General features: G+C 31.4%; 3 protein-coding genes across 3 annotated transcripts; 2 read left to right on the top strand and 1 right to left on the bottom strand.

The window, feature by feature from the left end:
- Nucleotides 1-6,229: 6,229 nt before the first annotated feature.
- TRIADDRAFT_61416 (uncharacterized protein) lies at nucleotides 6,230-10,646 on the bottom strand (the record flags this gene model as incomplete). The annotated part of the gene is made up of 5 exons (XM_002117354.1): nucleotides 6,230-6,513; nucleotides 6,990-7,088; nucleotides 7,534-9,630; nucleotides 10,329-10,461; nucleotides 10,506-10,646. 5 exons carry the CDS (start codon nucleotides 10,644-10,646, stop codon nucleotides 6,230-6,232), a joined length of 2,754 nt encoding a protein of 917 aa, XP_002117390.1.
- A 2,438-nt stretch (nucleotides 10,647-13,084) lies between these two features.
- On the top strand, nucleotides 13,085-15,247 carry TRIADDRAFT_61415 (uncharacterized protein; the record flags this gene model as incomplete). Its single annotated transcript, XM_002117416.1, has 6 exons — nucleotides 13,085-13,100; nucleotides 14,033-14,104; nucleotides 14,336-14,587; nucleotides 14,848-14,919; nucleotides 15,049-15,123; nucleotides 15,237-15,247. The coding sequence occupies 6 exons, from the start codon at nucleotides 13,085-13,087 to the stop codon at nucleotides 15,245-15,247; spliced, it is 498 nt and encodes a 165-aa protein (XP_002117452.1).
- Nucleotides 15,248-15,764: 517 nt separating this feature from the next.
- Nucleotides 15,765-18,353, top strand: TRIADDRAFT_61414 (uncharacterized protein; the record flags this gene model as incomplete). Its single annotated transcript, XM_002117415.1, has 3 exons — nucleotides 15,765-15,846; nucleotides 15,888-15,953; nucleotides 16,219-18,353. 3 exons carry the CDS (start codon nucleotides 15,765-15,767, stop codon nucleotides 18,351-18,353), a joined length of 2,283 nt encoding a protein of 760 aa, XP_002117451.1.
- Nucleotides 18,354-24,856: the final 6,503 nt, after the last annotated feature.

Genomic DNA, 24,856 nt, shown 5'->3' with positions numbered 1-24,856 from the left:
AATCGCAGTTTAATATCGATTACAACTATCTTGAAATTTTAGGACAGTTAACGGACAACAACAAGGATAATTTCTATCTTGATTAAAATACAAATTAAGCAAATCAGCCGCTGATTTCCTGTAATTCGGCCGTTTCGATACCGATATTAGGAGCCTAGACAGTGTGCAAACTCTCGAATCGGATCGAATAGTACTGAATGTCGAATTAGACGAATCGAGCCAAATGTTGAACCCTAGCCCAGACTAAAGATTATTAGAAGAAAGAGAAGGGACATTATTTTAATAGTTATTTTAAGTGTATCACATGTCTGTAACGGCACACTATACTGCCAGTGATTGGTATGCAAATTAGCTGCTATTAGCCTGCTAAGTTGGTTTTGTTCACTATATGCAGTGCTTGGGTTTTGCAACCCCTTAGGTTCGCAATCGTCGAACTCAAAAATCTGAGTTATTGAAATTTAACAAATCTCTAATAACGTGACACAAGATTATAGTATAGTAAACTATTCTACTTATTAATACTACCTTACTTCAATTACTACTGTAATTAGCTGAAACTACTACACTATGGTATACGGCTTCATCGGTAGCGTATAGTATAATGACGAAAATAATGATAAGCCTCCACATTATTTTACTACGTGGTTGTTTCCTGCCTCGTCTCTTTCTTTTTAGTAGTCCTTGTCCAGACCTAGGACTACTAAAGAAAAGGTTCTCTTAAAGTAGTCCTACCCTACGATTGGTAAACTATTCCATCAAGTATCTCAAATCATTAGAACCCTAACCTAGGTGATATAAATTCAATCATGTGATCGTAGCGTAGACTCTACGAGATACGGAAATATGTAGCTCCATAGCAACGCAATGGCCAACACCTTCCAGTAATGCTTGAGCTACGATACTTTTCAAATCACCAGCAAAATATTGCTTGCAGGAACATTTAAATAGCAGAAATAGTCTCGCTATAGTTATTGCAACAATCATATGGAAGGGTGAAAATACGATCATTGATTATATAATTATAAGCTTATCTTTAAGCTTTTATGATCAGCTTTCTGATGTATTTGAATAATTTCGGAATTTATTTATCGCCAATATCCGCAGTTTACTGCATCGAGTGCCTTCTTGGTGAAAGAGCTAGATTAAATTGCTCACAATTTATTACCTTTTAATTGCATCCATTTACAAGCATTTTTATAGTTCTATTTGAAACTATCAACAGGAAATAGCTAAAGCTACACTGGACCTTTATTTTTTAAAATTTTTCATCAATTTATGGAAAGGATACACGGCTTGCTTATAAGGCGATTCGATATTGTTACTTTCACAAACATCTGGCTTCAAATCAATTTTTTAAGTAGGCACATCACAAAGAGCAATTAAAGAATGGAAATACAAGCAGTAATTTGTTTCGTTAGGAACGACAAATCACGAATGGGCTTAAGCTAAAAAGAACATTTCATGTAACAATCTACACGGGGGTGGTCATGAATGATTAATAAATGCCAGAAGTATTTTATTGAAGGTCTCAAATCCGATTTTAAAATACTGTAGTCAATGTAAGATAATATACACCATTTAAAGCGCATCTTAGAGATTCAAAAATTTTAGCTGCGGATGCTTTATAGCCACTTGTCGCATGTCGATGCAATCTGTTAGATCATAGCTACAGTGCAATATATAATTTATTCTAGTATATTATAACTTCAGTGATTCCTACTGTAAGTAATAAATTGTGATCATTATGCACTCGTGTAACTGTTAAATTTATCAAGTTTAGTCATTTGATATACATATTCCATATTACTAGCCATGGCTTTGTTAATTATGCCTTATCTTGTAATATACATATAAAAAAAATGTTATAATTAGTATATAAAAAATAACTAAAATATAGACTATATATCGCACTATATAGTAAAATAACACTATCGAGACTGTCATATACCATAAACATCTCCAAGTTTCCCATTTGAACGCAAGATTTCACAAGCAGCACAAAATATAACATAGACATCTTAATATACAGCACAAAATATTATAAAGCCACGTTACGAAGAATGACATTTTACAATCTATAAAATTACAAAATAAAATTTGTTTATAAAATTACAAAGAATTCCGGAAAATATCAAATTGTTTCTTTAAATAGAAGTACCTGTGTCTTTTCGAGTGTCTTCAAAATCAACCCCTTTTGATTTGAATAAGATTCACAATTGTTAAATTAATGATTATTAATGGCTGCTTACAAATAAAAGGTGAAGCAAAGAAATGGCTTCATATCGAATTCATCATATACTGCGAAGTAATGTAACTAAATTACGTTTTAAATGAATGTCGTAGTTGTGCAATGTAATATCGATATTAGCAAAGAAAATTCTTTGCCTATAAATTAATTGAAAAATAAATGATAGCAATTTCTATTCAGTAAGCGCATCGTACTCTATAGACCTCAAGTTTCGAAAAAAGCTGTACTTAATAAAATACGAAAACTGTACGTAATAATCTGAAATTACCAACTATTGATATTATAAAATTCTTTTTATTCTTTGCAGTCTAAGTACAGCTAGTAGAACAGGTTTTATTACATTTGCATGTATGGAATGCGAATCCAAGACGATCTTTACATTACTCATTATCGAGCCTTACTGGAGGCAAAAATGAAAAATAGCATATAGATTACCAAGAAACCGAGCAATTATTCGATTGCTTTTCCTCATATACTTGTGTCGCAACGCAGTGACGCTCTTAGATTTAAATTTATGCCTTGCAACTTAATATGTTATTATGAGACTTGCTTTTAGAAGAATAATATAAATGTCTAGAAAACATTTGTAAGCAACACTAATTGTTAAAAACAACTAATTAATCGATTATGCTTAGTCAAAAGGCGCCAATTTAGCTTTGATTATTTGTAGGTGAAATGTTACTGTGTTTGACTTATATTAAAATTCACGTATCGGTAAGATTTGATCTTATATACTAAGTGAAAAGCTACATTAATAATACAATAATAGTCATCACCACGCAGTGAAGTTCAATTTTTGATAGTTTTATGTACATTATGACTTTATTAGCTAATCACTATAAGTGACAATCACCGGTTGGAATGTCTTTATCTCATGTTACAATATCTGTACAGCTAAATATCTTGTATAAACATAACTTTAAGTAAAGTTTGACAAATCCTTATAATAATTAAATTTTAACGACCATAGAAGGATAAATAATATCCTTAAAATTGTGATGAAACCATAATAGCATTAAAATGTGCCTATAGTTGTAATTACCTGTGTCTTTTTTAATATCTTCAGAGTTTTTCAATTTTCGCCCTAAATAACACATACCACTGGTAATTTAGTTACTACGTAGCTACTTACGAAGAGAATATTTATCAGAGAGATAGATTTATAGCGATATTAAATTGATTACAAATTTAGGATGCAGTGATTAAGTAGCGGTAAAGTTTTAAATGATTATAGCAGGCAATATCAAAAACCATATTTCAATGTAATAAACATAAATTAATCACAAAAATTCATAGCTTGATAAATTAATTCAATTCAATATTTATCATACCACTACATTTATTGATTTTATCAATAAAGTTTTATACCTAAGAGATGCTGTGAGTCAAATAAATAGAACAGTGTATATGCACAAATGACAGTCCATAGTTATGGTATAAACCCAAAATTAAGTTCGATGTTAAGAAATGTTTAATTTTAATATCGTGAGTAGAGTTGGTAGGACAGATTTGTTACTGTTTGCAAGTATAAAATTGTCACATTACAAGTTTTTGTAATGATTTGTTGATTAGGCTTTCATTTACAGCGATAAATAACTTACGGTGTTTTCTCTTTGGTTGATCGATGATTGCTTGTGGCTGATAGGTAATATCTGCTCTTGTTAACAGGAAGCGTGTTTCATATGAATAATGCCAAGTTATGTATTACGAAGATTGTAGATGACATTATACAGATTACAGTATAGCGAATTATTAACTAGAAAATTTATTATATGCACCGAGACAAAAAGGAAATTCCTAGATCAGATAGTACCTTAAATTTAGAATCGATATTAGCCAAGAAATTTCTTGCCTGATACTAATAATGATATTTATTGCTTTCATCACCTAACTGATTGTATCAATAACTCATAATAATTGTCGCAATAAGTGTTTAACTACACTAAAGGTAGCATTATTAGCAGATTAGTTTGGTAAAAACTGTAATGCTAAATACTTCATCTATAAAATTAGTTACCGGTATATTTTCTAAATTTACTCAATCAAATAGTTCATTTATTAATTACTGTGGTTAAAGAATACAATCTATAAGCTTAGTTGATTTATTTATTTGTATAGCTTATATGCTATGTCGAACTATCTACAGTAGTACATTGGCTACCTAACTTCGTGTTTTCTAGAATGCGTAACAATCGGTTTTAGCTAAATTCAATCATTATTTGAAATATCAGATTCGTATGTGTGGTATTAATGCGACTAAAAACCGAGTGCGAGGTAGGATGTAGTTGTATCATGTAATACTTATATACGTCTTCCATATTGAAAATATTAGGCTTAGATATTGTGGATAATTATCCTAAAATACAATACAGTACTCGTAAATCGTGTCTTAGCTCCACTTCTACTTGATATAGGGTATTTCTTCTTCAACTTCTCAGCTACTACTACTTCAGTACTAGAATACAAAGTTTCTAATAATATATCAAACGTTGCTTTGTGGAGGCAAATTGAGAGTGCCATTCCTCCAAAAGATAAATAAACTTATCAAATCTGGTACCATTCGAATTGGCTATATCGTCAACATCATTATGAGATAAATATAACTTTCGACCAAATCCGATTACTTTAATTGAATTTGTATTATCAGCGATATATATACATAGAAGCATCTCAAAAAATATAAATACGCGTAACTAATCCGATAGGTATAACCATTTACCAATGCGTATCTTTGCATAATTTATGATAAATGCAAATTATTGCATCTTAGTATCGAATTAAATGACCAATATTATTATCGTTAGCATAATTTTTATTTCTCTGCATAAAAGCAGCGTCAATAGTAAAGAAATATTTCAATAAAAATATACATAGAAATATCTCCCAAAATACTAACATGCGTAACTAATCCGATAGCCATAATCATTTACCAATGCTTATCTTCGCATAATTTAAGATAAATGGAAATTATTGCATCTTAGTATCTAATCAAATGCCCAATATTACCATTAGTATAATTTTTATTTCTCTGCATAAAAGCGGCATCAATAGTAAAGAAATTTCTCAATAAAAATAGTGTTTGTTAAAACAAGTCTATAACTAATCATTCTTGTAAAAAAATAAGCTTCAAATTTCGTAGCTTTCCATGGATTTCATCAGCCTATATAACGACCACATCGGTAAATAAATAAAAATACTGCATTTTGGACTTCAACATCCTGTATAAAATATCAATAATAAGGTAGACAAAGGCATTGGTTTTTGCCATTTTAATTTTAGTATTCACTTTAATAACGACGTAAGCATATGTTACAGTGTTAAATACTGTATTACAGTAGAAATATCTATGTTAGGATAATTCTGTTAGACTATCCTTATTTAGTTAACTTATAATTTGGATATACTGTGTTTTAATATAGCACTGACTTTTTATGACAGTGACACTTATACACATACTGAAATTAATAGTTATAATAGGGAATGCAAATCATTTGCTTACAGTTCGAATCATTGTGATTGTAATTTACTTATGGTAGACTGTAAATTATCATGGAAATGTTCCGTGATAGGACATATCGTAATCTGGCTATTCTGTATTAGTCATTACATGTCTATGTTTGTAAATACTGTTGTCTGCATTAAGGGAGCAGTAGCTATAATTAATATCTAATTCAGTAAATGATTCCAATGTTAATTGTATTAACTATGACTCATGCACTATTGAGGAATAGTATATAAATGTAGTATATCGTGAAATAAAGAAGAATTTCTCCAACTTAGTGTTTAACGAAAAATACGAGGCGTTTAAGTCTTTGTGTAGTCTGCTAGTAGAGCAAAAGTGTTCGTGATAGTGCAGATATCGTTCCTTGATACGTGGTTCAATGAATTGACTTATTGATCGTATATTGCGTTATCTTGTTGCAAAGCTGTTTTGTGACAGTATAATACTGCAGCCTAGAGTGCTTTCAAAAGAGATTGAATTTAATTTTTATCATCGATAGTAAATATCTTGATAAGTCTATCACTTATATTAGCAAGTTTACAACTATTTAAGGCCTCCAATAAACTATCCTTATTCCCTTTTGACGCAAATTTAAGATGCCATGCTTCCAGCAATTTCATGCACTTTGCAAATCTTTCTTCATTGCTATCAACAATGTCTCCTACATCTATAGAAGATAAACCTAATCTCCAGCCAAATTCTTTCAACTTTTTTCCGTTCATATTATCAGCAATAGTGATAAAGCACTGATTTCTTTTACTCTCTGAAATGCGAAATTTATTGCATTACTTGAGCGTAATTTGTGCCTGAATATACATGTAAATTACTTTACTGAAGCAGCTAAAATATCACTAACGATTACATCAGGTAGCTTTCACATCATAATTGCAATCAAGTCTAAATGTGTTTTACTACTTTAAATTGTAAAAGATTATTGCTTTTGGATTTTACTCTTATAACTGTGCATTATCGTATCCTACTGGTATCGGCTAATGCGACCTTTCATCAATTATTACGAATTTTGGTTTTAATGAGTATTGGTTTCATTGCTGGGTGAGAAAGGATAGCAACAATACAGGCATTAACATTCTCATTTATGCTCTGCTATGCGAGGAAATCATGTTGGCAATGAGTTATAAACAATATATCAAATAACGACAGTACTACAGCTAAAATGTCAAAGATAACTCTCTGTTTTAAGATATTTTGGTATTGATGAAGAGCAATTTCATTACTTACCATTGTGTAACAGGTTATTTAGATTCGATTCTTTTAGATTATCATCCGATTTGAACCTGGCCAGTTTTCTTGAAACTTTCGTTTTATTCAATGTACAAGCTAAAATAATACATGTGATCGAATTATGTCGAGAATGAAGATCTTAATGTTTATTTATATCGTTACGTAATGATTAATTGGATCATCGACTGTCATTTATCCTATTAGATTTAGTCTTATCATTACTGAAGCGTAAGTGTTTCTTTAATTAAAGCCTAATTTAAATCATCATCAGTATTGAATCGCGTTATTGTAGGAAAATAGAGTGAAAACGTCAATTATTATTCATGTTATTTTTTACTACCTGTGATTTGTATGATGGTAAGAGACATTCTATTAAACAAGTAATAATTAATAAATTGAGATCAATTGGCTATACTGCTGAATTAGTGAAAATCTTAAAATGCAATACTAGATAATTACAGCATCAAAGGTACAGTTGTTGCATGTCTGATAAACTAATAGATAATATGATTTTAACTAGTAGTACTAATTATTACCCTACCAGCTATCCATCCATGAGAAGATGCGTGATCGTAAATTTCGTTACAGTCACAAAATATTTTACCACTATTTTCTAAGCTTTTTTCAATCATATTGAAAGCCTGACAGTGAGGGCATCTTGTGAAATAGTGACTTCGAAATGGGTGGCAGGTTGGCATTCTCTCTTCAATTAGTAATTCTATTTTATGTCGAACAAACTCGTAAGGTTTATTTTTTTGGATTGATTCTGTCATCTTTTGTTCAATTTCTTCTTGTAACTCGGGATTGTCACTCAGATCTCGATAACGGTATTGAAGAGCAATATATGATTTCACTTTCTTAATAATAATATCGTAATAATCATCTTTAAATCGATATTTAGCACACTTATATCCAGGCTCAATAATACAGTTTTTCCATTCTTTTAAGCATGAAATAAGGAGACAAAATAAAATACCATCTGGGATATAAGGTATATGGCAACGTTCATATCCAATGTAAAGCCAATTGGATGTTTTAAATTGACTCGAATCGATATCTTGACTTATCCAGCGAAATAGATAGGGGACATAATATTGGACGTTTTCGCTGGTACTATCAAGATTGTTAGAGTTGATTTTGCAAATCATATCGTGTGATTCCATTAGATCGAGTATGTATTTCTTCTCATCTTCTGCCACGTTAAGCTTATTCAGTTGGAAGTCGATGTAAGAAAATGACATAATGCCTGTATTTCTCGCCTTTTCATATTCATCTGTCGTAGCTAAACCTTTAGTATGAGGTTTACGTAGTTGAATGATAGAACGAAAAATATTCAAAAGCCATTCAACTTGAGTCACAATCATGCCCTTAGCAGATCCTTTTCGACAGTATACAATTTCACCGATGTCATGTAGATACGATAACATCATTCGAATATCTTCATCTTTATCGCATAAATAATGTTTTTCAGCTAATCGTTGTACATCTTCAGTCGATATGATTTTACTAATCGCTTCTACTTGTTGATAGTCTCCATTTGCACTTTCTGCATCTTTAATGTTGGAGAAATTATGCAATAGAGCTACCATGGGATACCATCGAATCGGAATTTTACTAAAGTTATCGATAATTGGAGAATTAATCACAAATTGTTTCATGATATTATGTAAGACAGAGCAATCACGTTGACGTTGCTCAATAACACCTGTAGTATTATCTAAATCATCACAGTTAAATATGAGCCCTGAACCGTATATATTTTTAGCATAAGCGGGAAATTCTTGTCGTAGCTTGCAAGTAAATTCACTAAATCGTAGCTTGCAAGCCTGTCCATCGCCTATTTTATCAGCATGTGTACCTACTAGAATAATGACAGGCCAAGCAATTTCTTCCCAAGCGTTATCAATTAAAGCTCTTGTCACACATTGATCCCGACGGCTACAAATTATGGAAGTTAGCCATTCTTGTAATGTATCAAGGTAAGTCAAGTTTAGCTCTTGACCTTCCCTATTAATGACATAGCTATCAATGTCTCGAGACATGTCTAAAACCAAAATATAGATGCAATGATCAGATAGAAATGGTTGATGAGTTACATGGTAGATAGAATGGCCAGCGAAATCCCACAATTTGGCATATCGGCAATAATCTGGCTGAAATTGTGCCTGTAAATTACGATTTTGTTGAAAATATTTTGCCAAAATATCTAAGGAAACTGATTTATTCAGAAATTCTTCTTCAATTGGAGTATTATCTATCATCACTACACTATTAGATTCATCTTTCGATTCCGTAGTAGATTGTGAATCGTCATCGACTTGAGAATTCAATGAGTTTGATGGTTTCTTGACTAATATTCTAACCGTCTCTATCGCTGTATTGACTTTATTATCTAAGATTTTCTTAAATTCATTTATTGACTTATCGTCCATATTATAAGTTATCAGATTTAGTAGTTCAGATATGATATCTGCGGCAGTTGTAGCTTCCACCTTATTGATCTGTCCTTGATAAATTAATGCTTGAATAAGGCATGACTTGCCAACATTTTGAGGACCAGTTATGAGAAAGCGGATGAAGTCATTACGACAGAATCCATGCTTTTTTGCTTTGTGGTAAGCTTCATGGTACTCTTGTTCTATGAAATATTTAGGCACAATAACATATTTATTAGAGCAGCCCACGTAAAGTGCCACAAATAGCTGTAAGGTGCTACAAAAACTAGTACGTATATGACATGCAATGATGATATAATAAATTTTTATTATAATTAGTCAAACTAATTAGGTTAAACCACGCTTTAATATCTATTAATAGGCAATATACCGAACAAAAACAGAACATGGCTGTCATTTTAAACCATAGAACTCTATTCAAAATTACTTTCGAATTATATGATTTACATTGAAGATTGAACAGTCCATGTAGCTTCTGCAACAACTAATTCTTATAGAAATAGTAATTAAAGGCAGCATAGGATGGAGTGTTTTGCACAATACTAATTCGATCAAATAATTTCGAACTTATTACAGCTGATTGTATAGTACCGCAGTTTGTTGATTAAAAAAATCAAAATTTATGAATAGATTTATCTAACAATCAGTTTAGTCAGGACTATCTTGGCGATGATTTGCGAAAATCAATTTATAATTGAAAGCTGATGTACTTATAAATATGGTAGAGTTTGGGGTAACGCATTGGAAAGTAATGCATTAATAGTCAAAGATTTTTCTAGTTGCTGATCTAGAGAAATAATTCCATAACTCACTTCTATCCTATCCAGAGTCTTTAAATCTTACAGTCATTTTAAATTATCTACTACAGGATTTTTGGTACCTGATTTGGTAGCTTCAGTTGTAGGAATGTCTGCCGACATTTTCGGGTCATTAGATAATTCTGTGTTGGAAAATTCAGCCCCCGCAGTAGCTTCGATTGCATTATTTTCAATCTTTATTTCTTCTAATTCTTCCTCTGAGGATTCCGTTGAAGACCCCGACGCAAGGAACGTCTTACCCGCGTAGATACTCTCGCGAGTTCATCCCCTATGCGCGAAGATGCTCTCTCTATTTCATCTCCAGCATCCCTTAAAAAATGCCTAGTTGACTTGTCAATTTCAGCCCCAATTTTTCCAAGTTTTTGAAAAAAGTTACTCATTTTTCACTATTCACTTGCTTTAGCACTTCTTCAACTGCAAGAATGAAAACAGCGTTTACAAGGCATTAACAAGAGCCAACGCATCCCTCAAGAAAATAGATCTATTGGTTAATTTGCAACACTTTTACCGTTATTGGCAAAGTCTCCACAAATCTGAAACCATTAGTATAAGCTAAACAGATAATTATTGTCAATCGGATGATAGTAAATCCAAGAGAACCACAACTTTTCCGATTATAAACATCGATGGATCTAGTATTGACGTTATCTCCATCGTAGTCTATTAAAGCAAACAGCAAGATTGATTTTACCTTATTAAAGCGGCATTTTTATTATGTAAATGAGATCATGTGATCGTAGAGAAATCACATGATTCGCTGCCCAAAAAGATATCTATACTCTACTTTGATAAATAGTTGATTAATCTTTCTAAACACATGTATCGAGATTGCCTACCCGTTTGCGGTAGTTTATTACTCTCACAGTGCTAAGTAAATCCTAGTAAAATGATCATTTATAAGTCACACATTAGCTGGGATATCATTTCAGAAAGAGTTTCCTTTCACTGCCAAATGAATTCTTTATAGTCAAAGTGCGCAAAGTGTATAATAGTAGGCCATTTGCCGCGGTCATGATCATCAATGCCGCTAAATGTACAATTGCAGTCTAGTAGAAAGCCTGCCTACCCTGTGCGCCAGTTTAGAACACTCGAAGCACGTATTGAATCTTAGTGTGACCTACAATGGTTATTTACTTGTCTATCTCATGTCATGAACTGGTACGAAATCATTTTATAGAGCCAAAAAGCGCTAATTGCATAGGAGGCCATTTATAGAGGATCAGCTCGGGCTAATCTACAGTTGGAACCAACTAGTTGGCCTACATAGAACTTTACAACGTAATTTTATAAAATTGATTTTTGATTCTTTAGCTAATTACCATTATCGCGTTGTGGGCGTCATGTGACAGTGGTAAAAGTACGTAATTCGCTAAAAAATAGATAATTATAATTAATCTACTACAGTTATATAGACATGTTCGATTAATCCTACTGTCCAAATGCGCTAAGATTGACTAATGTTTGGGTGGCCTATTACTCCAACTGAGTCCGTTATTGCTAGCTATGAGCGGTAAATTCGGCAATAGACCAGTTAAGGCATGATCATCGACGCATACTGATCGAAAAAGAAGACTACATAAAAGGCTTGATTATACCTAGTTATAGCGTAGTAAAGAGATTTGACACAATTTGGATGACTACCTAATAGCTTGTTTTGGAAATTTTGAAAACGTCACTCAGTTTACTCCTATTAATACCTTTTTGAATCAACTGAAACTCATTTGGTTTCCCATTTGAAGTACACTTTTGCTGTAAGATTCTGTACAGTAAAAAAAGCTTCTTTCTCGTATTAGACAAAGTAGCAATCATCGCTAATTAACGAGGTAATAACTTTTAAGATTATATAATTTTGAAGTTTAGACTTCAATTAGCCTATATATCGGATTTACCTGATGTCATAAGATCTAGGCAACGAATTTAGATAACTTGTTGCGTAGGATGTGAATTAATCAAAGTAAAATGTGAACCGTGTACGTTAACCGATGCTAAGATCATCTTAATAATTATTCAATACTTGCTCAATTTGTCATCCTTTTTATATTAAATTATTAGCATTATTGCAGCAAAATATTATCCAAAAGCACTCATTTATGTAATAAAATGAGACTTAATAAGAAATGAGGACGCCTACTTATAATATCATAATCGAGATGTTATAACTGTAACATTAACAATTATCGGTAGTCTTGAACTGGCATTCTGTTCGTACTTTAACGCGTATACTTTTAAAAAGCAACGCTAACCTAATTTCGGTACAGAAATTTTACAATTAATCTGCGATCATTGCTGTTGTACTATTTTTTATCTTGTTCATGTCTTGTAAAGCGCCTTGTAAAGCGTCTTGTAATTTTGAATTCTCAGTCTATTAGAGATGGAATGTGGAATAGCTACGATAACTTTTAAACTGCATCATTGATTTTAAATTTGATAGTGAATAATTGCAATAGCTAGAGTTTTTCGATATCACTACTGTTTTAATAAAAAAAGTTATCAATATTAGATAAGTAGATAAAATAATAATTAATGTTTTGGTGTTACCGTTTGATTCAGCGCGAAATATAATAACTATTGGTACTAATTTTCTACGATTGTCCAAAGAAACAAAATTTGAACGGATAGCAAGCATCCGATTGAATAATCCACATAAAAAGAATAATCGAGAAAAATAAGTCCTCCTGAAGGTATCAATAATTTATATCAGCATCATTACTTCCTTTCTATGTATTACTTATCCTTAAAATGATAGCAGTCGGCTTTCATTCATATTCTGAATTTCAGGTTTCAGGCATAAAATTAACAAGCTCTCCGCTTACCAAAAATGGATAGCATAGAAGGTCCGTAACCTTACCTTGAATATCGATTCTTAAATTCAACGTTGTTACGATTAGGAAAGTTAATCGAATTGATTGTTTCGTTTAATAACTTGATTATTCTATTAATAATTAATAATTCGAACTGCAAACTGTTAGCATTTTTCTGCTACCGCATGTTTAAGATTGGTGTATTTTATGCGCTTTATAGATCCTACAGCCGTTTTTTTCAGAATTGCAAACAAGATTGACATGGACTGGATAAAATTAGCAGCGATATTAGATCCTTTAATTGACATTGAAGCAATTAAGGCAAAAAATTATAACATAGTTGATCAAGCGATGACATTTCTCTATATCTGGTACCAGAAACGTGGCTCATACACGTATTCCACCTTTGAGGAACTGAAAAATGGCTTACGACGCATTAGTAGATTCGATATTGCCCATGAAATAAGCCGCAATCAAGGTTCTTGTAGGACAAGTTACTTGTATCTTTAACACGATTTGTTTAGTAGATTATAATCATGGCACACTAGATATACAAACGTAACATACATATATTGATGTGGAGGCTTTGTTGAAAATGACTGATTTGCTTATACACTGAATCAGCTAATGCTCTTATGCACGGTTATTCGTTGATAGCTGAGAGTATTTTGGCGAGTAGTAATATTTTTTAAAAATCAAATAAGGTAGAATTTATCACTTTTGTTGGCCATTTTGTGTAAGACTTCAGATATATTGTTACTGCATTTTTAAAAGCTTGAAATATTGATAATACCTATATCCTTATATGATTATTAGCAAATTAAATTAAATTGACTTTTAGATAATAACATTAGTATGAACTACAGTATTCAATTCACTCATTATGCCATACAATCATACAGATCAAACATATTTTAGCTGTTACAACATCAATGTAATATAAGTTTTATACTATACTAATCTAGAGTCGCCGCCACTAAGTGAACTTGACAATCAAATTGAAGAAGGCAATAATAAGACATCAAAGTCTACAGAAGGTATTTCATATTTTAAGAAAACAATTTTACCTCATTAAGCATGTAATTAATTGTAATTCAAAATAGATTTTAGGGTTAGAGTACTGTTAAGTGTATTCTTTAATTCATTGCTACTACGAATGTAGCTCAAGGAAATGATTACTCCATTTTAATAACGGCTTCTGACTTTAAACTGTTAGCATTCTTCGGCTACTTCTTGTTTAAAATTAATCTGTTGGATACACTATATAGATCCTACGCTGTATTTTTACGACATTGCAAACAGGATTGGAATGGATTGGACAAAATTGGCAGCAATCTTAGATCATTCTATTAACGTCGAAGTCATCAAGTCACAGCACCAACATGTATTTGATCAAGCGCTAGAATTACTTAACATCTGGGGAAAGAGACATGATCCATGTGATATTCTTAGCAATCTGGAAGACGCTTTGCTACACATTGATAGATATGATATTGTCGAAGGAATAAATAGCAATCAAGGTTCTTCTATGAAAAATTATTTTACCTTTAACACGTTCTCTAACGTAGATTATAATCATAGCACACTACATACGAATTTGCAACATATGTACAGTACAAATATTATTATCATGAATTCGTTAAAAGTGACCGATTTACTCATTTACTGTATCAGTGAATTCTCTTAAGAACTGCCATTCTTTGATAGCTGTGAGGTGTTATAAGAATTGATAAGCAATACAACCTCAATATAACATTAGTTTTATACCTTACTAATGTAGAGAAAAGGAGACTACGTGAACTGGACAATCAAATTAAAGACGACAATAAGAAAATGCCAAAGTCTATAGGAGGTATTTCATATTCGAAAAAATAATTTCACTTTATTAAGCACGTCGAGTTACGTTATTAAGTTTGTCGAATTTTGATCAAGAGTAATTTAGTAGCTCCTACATTAATTTTGCAATTTTCTCTATTTAAAGCTGAGTTATCCATAGGAGAAAGTTCTTCAAATGGAAAAAGTAATTACCCTCTGGACGATCGCGATAGTCTATCAGGTTATATTATACTCCTAGGAAGATGTACCTAGAGTTCAGATTATTGACTCCATTCAATCTTAATTGTATGCATTTTTAATAACTATTAGATATTTAAATCCTTTATACTGTAGGATACGAGTAGTTTTAAGCAAGTGTATTACAGTCTATGATTTCCGTCAACTTAAAAACACGTAAACTGTACTATCAAATACGAGAATAAATGCTACAAAACATTAACAGCACAGCGCAAAGTAAATGTGAAATAATGTGCTTACTTTTCAAATAGCGATTAAATTGCGCTTTCACTGAAATTCGAGAATGATTTTCCTGTTAACAATCGGCTGATGGCGTGAGATCCGTTTATTTCTGAGGAATACAAGTATTTATAAACTTGAATAAACATAATCATACGAATACTATATTTTTGCGAACTCTGTTACATGAAATGTTAGATACATTATTACTTTACATTTTTAACTGCAAATAACGATAGTAGTTTTATCAGCACTGCAATTAAGCAATGTAAAAATCTAGATGGGTTTTAAATAGTAAAGTTGCGACGTACTAGAGATTTTACTCTTTAAGTTCTACAATTTTTTGGATAAAAAGAGTTGATTATTATGAGAATCTCTACGAAAAATTAATTAAATACTTACTAAATGGGTAACAAGCCACCATCTACACAAGAATATCAAATAGCAATTCGCTATTGCTCCCATTATAATAGAATATTTCTAATATGTACGTTAACAATTATTCTAATCATTGATTTTCTATATTAGCAGTAGATAAAAAAGAAAAGGATGGACTCCAAAACAGCTATCGAGATGTGCCGTCCGCACTGAAAGGTGACGATTTATTTCTCGCAATAACTGTATTTTATTAAGGTGGTAATGATACTCTCTGGCTTAAGATTAGCTGCAAAAATATGATAATAGTAGCATGTTTTCATATGAAATATTGTGACATGCAATATTACTGTAGCCATATTATCAAGTCATGCAGTTTATAATTATAATTTTCAAATAAAATATCCGTTAACGCATTTCCGCGATACATTAGAAATAAGAATTAATAATTATTATTTAACGTTCAATTTTATGTTTACTCAAGAGAAAGAATATAAGGAAGCGTATGCAAAAGCTAGAAGAGAAGGATTTTGTCGCAATGACTTCATTAGATTCATGATAACCGGTCCTCAAAACGTCGGAAAATCGTGTTTTATCCAAGCTTTCACTCAACAAGGTTTGATTCGTAAAATTGGACCAACAACAGCTGCAGTAGTAGAGAAAAAACTTGTCAAATTGCTAACATATAACGTAGATAATAAAACGGTCGATGAATTTATAGATGTTCTAGCTAGAAAAGTAGTTGCAGCTATAGAAACTGTTAAACGTAAAATGCGAGAAGAGAGACCATTTACAGATTTTTCCTTCAGCGATAACCCACGAACAACACTAGCATCGCAATTTCCACCATACGTGTACAGTCATAGCTCTGCAAATAACGCTGATCATATCGCATCTCAGCCTGTACCGATAGATGAAGAAACAATTCCTCTCGATTTTCTCGAGAAATACTTTCGAGAGGGCTACAAATTAAATAAAGATATCATGATAGATGAATATCATTATGGTAAACTATGGGATTTTGCTGGTCAATCTATCTATCATATAACTCATCAACCATTTATATCTTGCAATTGTATCTACATTCTAGTCCTTGATATGTCCCAAGATATAGATAAAAACGTCGTTGATCGAAGTGGCAATGATACCAAAATGACATACTTAGAGGCTATACAAGAATGGCTCGTCTCGATTATTGGTAGTAGTAAAAGTAAGGTTCGAACTGAGAACAAAATTATTGGCGCTCCAGAAAATATCGCATGGCCTATAGTTATTTTAATCGGAACTCACGCTGATAAAATAGGAGATGAAAAGGCCTGCCAACGAAGATTTAAGGAATTTTGTCAATGTATTAATGAAAAGCTTCCTTCTTATTCTAGACATATATACAGATCAAAAATAATATTTAACTGCAATGATAAAGATAACAGTAAAAAAACGCTATTGCAACGTCAAAAAAATTGTGGTCAATTGCATAATATCCTGAAAGATTTCGTCCATAATCAACCTTCTATTGATCACTTTTCTAAAATTCCATTCAAATGGTATATAATGGCAGCTATATTGCACACATCTCTTGATCGATTTAATGAACAAGCGGTAAAATTTTCTACAAATTTAAATCAACGTGTTAGTAGAATTATGACGGCTGAAGAAGTCGAGCTTCTAGCGAAAAAGTATAAATTATGTGAAGGAAAAGATGATATTCACCAAATGTTACTCTATCTACATGATCTAGGAGAAATTGTTTATTGTCAGAAAGAACCTGTCAAAGGAAAAGTCATTACTCAAGTTGAATGGCTATTAAATATATTTCGTACAATTATTCAGCTAGATGAGCCTGACAGTAATGGATTAGCTATGGATTTGGAATATGAAGCAATTCGAAATAAAGGAATTATGTCGCAACACTATATTTATGGCAAATTCGATCAGCTAGAAGTAAAAAAAAAGGAAAAAAAGTTTTTATTAGATTTAATGGAATCTTATGACATGATTTGCAAGATCAGTAATAAAGATGATAATCACCCAGATCAGTATTTTGTACCCTATTTATTTCGTTCAAATAATCAAGAATTTGATCACAAAGGATTTATGACGTCGGGATGGTTATATGTTGGGTTTAAGTCATCAAAACTACATTATATTCCAGATGGTATATTCTTTTGCTTACTTGTATCTTGCTATAAAGAATGGAAAGGGTCAAGTATCGAACCGCGTTCCAAGTGTGCAAAATATCGCCTGAAAAATGATTTTTGTGACATTATAGTTAAAAAAGAGAGTTCCTATATTGGTATTCAATATCGCTATCGAATAATACCTAATAACCCTAGGCTACAGGGACAGATAAAGGATAAAGTAAAAAAACTGATATATGAAAAGCCACCGTATATATTTATTAGAAATAAACTGGAATCATTGATTAAGGAAAGGATGCCAAGATGCCAAAATTCAGATTGCTTATATTTTATAAAATGTCCTCTATCTCCTTGCGATAGATTTTTACAAATAAAGAATCCGGTTCAAGATAATTTAAAGCTGCTCTATTGCGATTGCAATGGAATTTATGAATGTGAATCTGCCCATGGGTGGACAATATCATTAGGTATAGCCAAATAAGATAAAAATTTTATGTTTAATTGCAGACTAAATTTAAAAAATATCATATTAGCAAAATGAATTATAAGTTACTTCTCTTGACTAGACGGGTAGCTGAGAGTTGATTCATTAAGAATCTATTAATATCTCAATTCCTTCTTTCATTACGATTCCGGCCAATAAGGTTAATTTTTAAGTTATCCCAATTCTGCTAGATATTCATGGCTAAGTCTGATAACAGTAAATGCAAGTAAAATTGACCTAAAGGTTATAACTTGATTTTGGCTGGACATTTTAATATTACCTGGGATACTACCGATATTTCTATTTAATTTAGCTTTAGTCAGCTAAGTCACTAGCAAAAAACTTGAAATCTATCTATGAGTTTTGGAGTTGACACCGTCTATTTAACGAATAATAATCAACATTACATCAGTTTTAGTCTCAATCAGCGGTAGACACCCATAAACTACGTACGTAAAAATAAATGGGTTTTTAGTCGTTTTATCGATTTAACTAGATTAAATGTTAATCAATTTATTAGCAGTGAATATTTGAACTATTAGCGAATAAATGCTACAATTTTATTATCCTTCTCATTTCTTTTTGCCGTAAAATAATGTTTTGATGTCTGAAATTGGAGCCTCACTCATATTCCAATAAAATCGTAAATGTTTGAATAGTGATAAATAGTTTAACGTAGATCTCATTTAGGCTTTTAAAGTAGTATTATAAAAGGAAGAAGGAGCTCTAAATTATATAAGTTAATAGAATCTTTCAAATTGATCCTGATTGTTTTTTTTGTCGCTTTTTTAATTTCATAGAAGTAAGTATAGAGTTCGTTAAAAATATATGCATAGAATTATGTTGCAAAACCTGCAGTAATTTCATATCAAGCAACTTGAATGAGCCGGTAGTTTTAATGTGAAAAAATTTAATAATTTCATGTTTATTTATATGTTACTTGCTTCTATTAACGCAAATCTGTGGATATTAAACGCGTTGCACAAGAATCTGCAAATATTGAACAAGGAGGAACAGCAACTCAAAACGCTATGGATCCAATACAAGATGGTAAGTCAGTAATGGTCATCTAGCTGTCTCAAATAGCTTTTAAGAACATGTAACAGCTTGATGATACTTTCTCACTAAGTACGGTATAACTTTTGTAGCGCAGTCATTTCATTGTTTTAAAAACTATTAATCCATTGCCATAGTTTCGCAACAGGAATGAATTGTCATTATCATACTAAAACTAGTTTCAATGTAAAATCTACTCATTTGTTCAATACTAAGTTAAGACTACCTAAAATAAAATAATTCATTGTCTATGATTTTCAGTATTCCTAATAATATATAGATATAGATGTGCTATAATTGGAAATTAGGCAATGACAATGAATTAACAATTCCTCCCAATTTATTGATTGCTTTAATATTTTGATGTCCTTTAGATTCTAAAAGGCATGATATCTTCGTATCCATCGCCAATAACATAAAATCAGCTAAGTTAGAAGAATTTGGTCGTAGGTTATATTTATCTTCGAATGACATTAGCGATATAGTCGATTCGAATGCTAGCAGATTTAGCAAGTGCTTTCGTTTGTTGGAGGCATGGTATTCTGAATTCGGCTCAGCAGCAGAGTTTGATACAATATTTAGAATTTTGCGTGGATGCAAAGAGACAAAAATTGCGGACCAATTGAAAAAGGATTATTTAGAATAAATATAAGAGTGAAACAGGATCTATGGGTATTTTACTACCTCTTAGAGTAATCATCCACAATATCCAGGCCCACTATTTTCAATTTTCAAGATATACAAGTGTTACGAAATAATACAGTTGTTGTAGACATAGTATCGATAAGATCTATCATTTTGAATAAGCCTGTTTATTCAGTATCTTTCTGCAGTTGTTCTGTAATGATGACGATTAAGTCCTAGATAGCATATCTAGGAAAAATAAGTTGTTATCTTATTATGAATAAGATAAGATTGTCGTTAACATTCATGGTATGTCCGTTATTGCACATTACTGGTAATTATCTCTTATATATAACGGCTCCTAACGCATAATAAAGTTAGTTCGGTACTTAAGCTCTATTGGACTCGTGATTGTTCAGTACTCAAGCCCTACTGGACAATTAAATTATTGTTACGATAAACTAGAAAGTGTAACAACAAGTATGATACAATTGATGATACAAAGTATTACCTTGCATCCGCTATTTAATTGTATAAAGACTAAAATATACGATGCATAAATTTCGAGCTGATGATTAAAGTTATTTATAATGATCATGCAGCAGTGAAGACAACATAAACGTACAAAACCGAGGTTCTTCAACAGTTTCTTTGACTCAGAATATAATTTATGTAATAGATAACACAATTTAGTTGGTAACTACTAATGTTATTGAAGTAGCTATTATTTTACTTCTTTGCTGAAGAAAATTGACGACTTTTATTACTTTTGTATCTGATATATTTAGCATTTAAGGTTTATCCTTTTAACGTGCTAATTCTACTACTTACACTATAGTTAAACGTCTATTAATAAAGCAAAGACTTTAAATAGTGCTAGTAACTTATACGACTGATTGCAATGTCAAGAAATAGCTTATTTCCTTTAATGTTAAAATTTTCGTATTACTTCGTACGTTAATCTTTATTTGCGACTATCACAAAACAGCTTTCGTGATCGAACTTAAACTAGTGTATCTACTCTATGTAATCTTAGATTAATATCGGGGTATACTCTATAAGGAAATTAGTCTACGAGCCAATACTAGAGCATCCAGTCAAACAATATGCTTTAGTTAATTGAGCTTTGTTAATATTATTAGCTATTGTAAATTAGTACCAGTATACTCTTCGCTAGTCTCAGTGGAACTGAGAGTCAACTTTATGATCAAACTTATAGATAGCTAAATCCTATAAAATATTATATTATATTCCTATTATTATCGTTATCAATATTATCAAATATTCCAGTCCCACTGTATTAGGAAACGAAAGTTATTGAGGAGGATGAAGATCACCTATTTCGTCGTTTAAATTAAAATTTTATAAAATGTATACTAATTTACATATGGACTACATCTTACATATTCTGCAGTGTTTAATAAGATATTATAAATATCATAAAGGAGCTTATCAATGCTGTTTAGCCTAACGGATTTCATTGTAGTCTATGCTTTATCATTTTATTCATAGATTTATTAAACTTAATTACAGTAAGTTAAACGTAATACTGCCATTATTCACATTAATCAAACTAATTTCTCTAAAGACATAATAAAATTATAACCAGATAATTTATTCTTTAAAATGTTCAATAATATAATTATCGTACAAGTATTATTGTAATTATACAGTAAATAATAATAAAAATTATACAGTGCCTGCAATGGTCTATTTAATTATCGCATTCTATATTTAATATACGAAAATAACGATACTTACAATATGTAATATTTGTAGGATGAGTAGTATCATTGATATCTAATTCTGCAATCATATAAAAATTGATAAAGTTGGTGTAGTTTTAGCGTATACAAGTAGGAAAATAGAGTAGTAATTGTAATCCCATATAACGCCGAATTCGTGTTTGAGTATTGTAATACATTCATTTTAATGTAAGTATATCCGTACAATAACCGTACGAGTGTACCATAACCATACAATTATTATTCCACATTCGATACATTAAATATATATGTGCTACATATATCTATATATAGATATATTGCGGATAATATAAATTAAGCAAAGTTTACCGAATTTGGTAAAAAGTTACATTTGTCTTCGAATAACATTGATGAAATAGTTGATTCAAACCATGGCAGATTTCGCCAGTGTAATGATCTGTTGGATGCATGGTATTCTGAATTCGGCTCAAAAGCAAAGCTTGATACAATATTAGAAGTTTTATGCGAGTGCAGAGAACCAAATATAGTTGAAAAATTGAAAAAAGATCACCCTATACAAAGAAAAGAGTGGAATAGGATTTACGAGTACAGTATTGCGTTTTCGGACAATCGTCTACAATATCCAGGTTTAACATTTTCAACTTTCAAGATATACGAGTGCGCTATACATGATGCTACGAAATATCATCTTTTATCCTCAATTTAGTTGCATGAATACTAAAATATACGATTCATTCATGTAATGAAGGTAAATTTTTAGAATTTTCCTGCAAGTTTTTACATTGTAATTATTCTAGCTTAGTTTTCGTATCGTGATAAATATTCTAGCTTTCAAAGTATGATTAATTTGCTTGATTATAATGGTAAATTCTATTTAGTATCTAATATATTGTTGTTACGCAATTGTTTTTAAAATATAAATAAATCTTGTTACAGATTATTCTTATAATATATAACAATACAGACTATATTAAGTATCGGTCCTCGCCGGTAAATATAATATTAGATGACGACATTACAACTTACGATATTGCAAGACTACAAAGAGATTAAAAAATTCAGATTAATTATTTGAAGCCGGAAAAAGAGTGCTACTGCGTATGCAGTATAGTTATTTACAATCAATTTCAGCGTTTGAAAACTGTATCCAATTTAAATTGTGACATTCTAAGTTATACGTTCCATTCCCATCTTCGCTCTCTCATTCCATCTAGTCGTATTTATATCTAACTGATTTTATTTCGCTTATGGAAAGTAATTATCTTCTATATCAATAATTCTTCAGTGAAAATTAATGCTCTATCAGCTCTCTGATCAAAAATCCGATATATAGATAGTTTACTATCAGCTTTATTATGAGGATATAGGAAGTAAGTGGTTTGATATGAGCAAAGATTTAGATATCTTGACTGCTGCTGCAATAAATTTTTTCTATTTCTTTTCCATTCACAAGCTGTTCAAGCTCCTAAAACTGGATTTTGCTCTTCCTAAGCTATCCAATTTCTATTTTACAATTATTTAAAACTAAAACGTTTGAGCTCTATATCTAATTTAAGTGTTGCATTTTGCACCATCGTTTCATTCTCACCTTTGCTGTCTCTCCTATCTCTCTTAGTATGTATAGCTAGCTCATTTCATTCCACTATTAGAAAGTAGTGATCCTTTACTTAAAAAGTCTTTTATTGAGAGTTAAACCTACGTCAACTGCCTGTACAAAATTTTCATGCATAGACAGTATTTCTATTAGCATCACGTGGATGTAGCTGTTTACCTTTCTTTAGCTTTACACAAGCCACTAAAACTGCTAATAAAATAATTACAATTTGCAATCTACAATCGCTAAAATTTTCAAAATGATACCCAAATAAAGTAATTTGTAAATCTTTTTCGTTCTTGGCAAGGCCTATGCAAGCCTGAAACTGCGATACAGCTGAATTCGATTCATTCATTCAATAATTAATTAGTAAGATGCGGAGACCAGATGGAGCAGCATGATCCTTTTAAAAGCGCCAATCGATCGATTTATAAATAAATTGATGGCAGTCGATCATTGCAAATGTGCAAATTAATTTACCTCGTTCGATCAGCTCCTTTATCATGCAAAACTGATCACGTGATGGCGAAGAAATCATAACAATATGATTAGCTCCTCGAACAGATAAAAATTAGTTTGTTTATATAAATGATCAGTTCATCCGGCTATACAAATCTATAGAGATTGCCTCCCGTTTATGGTAGTAAAGCCATAATGATCGTTCATGTGTCCATTTCAGGCCATCAATAAGCAGGAAATCCTATTCGATAGAGTTGCTATTCGCTTGCAACTGTGACTATACCACTGAAGAGCGCCAAGTAGATCACAAGTCTAATATACTTTTGATCATCGATACGAACTGTCTACACGCAGGAAGATTTCTACAAAGCAATATAAGTTTCAATTACGGCATGTTGTATTCTATTCGATAAGTGTTCGGATAGCACTTTTATAAGCGATTTACAGTTCTTCGAAGCCCTTTTAAATATCATTTATTTTATTTCGAAGTCATTTCCTATCATCAATATACATTTTTTGCCCTGGGAAGGTATCATTGCCGCAACAACTAGTAAAGACGAGCTTCTACGGTATATGGCATCAAACAACTTTGGCAATTAAAAGAAGAAGCATTTTGTTAATGATAAACATCCTTCTAATGAGATCATTAAGTAGATCACAAGCCAGTTTTAGTTTTGATTATCGACATCAGCTATCTAGAGGGAAATTGCTATAATAATATATTACTATCGACTACGCCCTGTTGAGGCCTATTACATAAGAGTCTGGATTACATTTAGATAAGCAGTTTACAGTTTATTTTGGGTGTTTAAAAGATCATCTAAAGGTTATTTCACTTTTAAGTGATTTTCTAATCATCTGGAATCATTTTATGCCTATTTAAAGTGATCATTGTTGTGGAAATTAGTAAGAAGAAGCTTCTACCGAATATTGCACCAGGTAACTTTCGCAATTGAAATAATGGGTAATTATTCTGTTAGCATCCTTCTGATGTTTAAAATTCAATAGGCCGATTAATTTAATTGAATTTCTTCGATCCA

This window comes from Trichoplax adhaerens, genomic scaffold (assembly GCF_000150275.1).
Source record: "Trichoplax adhaerens TRIADscaffold_24 genomic scaffold, whole genome shotgun sequence".
Classification (NCBI taxonomy): domain Eukaryota; kingdom Metazoa; phylum Placozoa; class Uniplacotomia; order Trichoplacea; family Trichoplacidae; genus Trichoplax; species Trichoplax adhaerens.
Note: the sequence above shows the minus strand (reverse complement) of the source record. Positions and strands in the feature narration are given on the sequence as shown.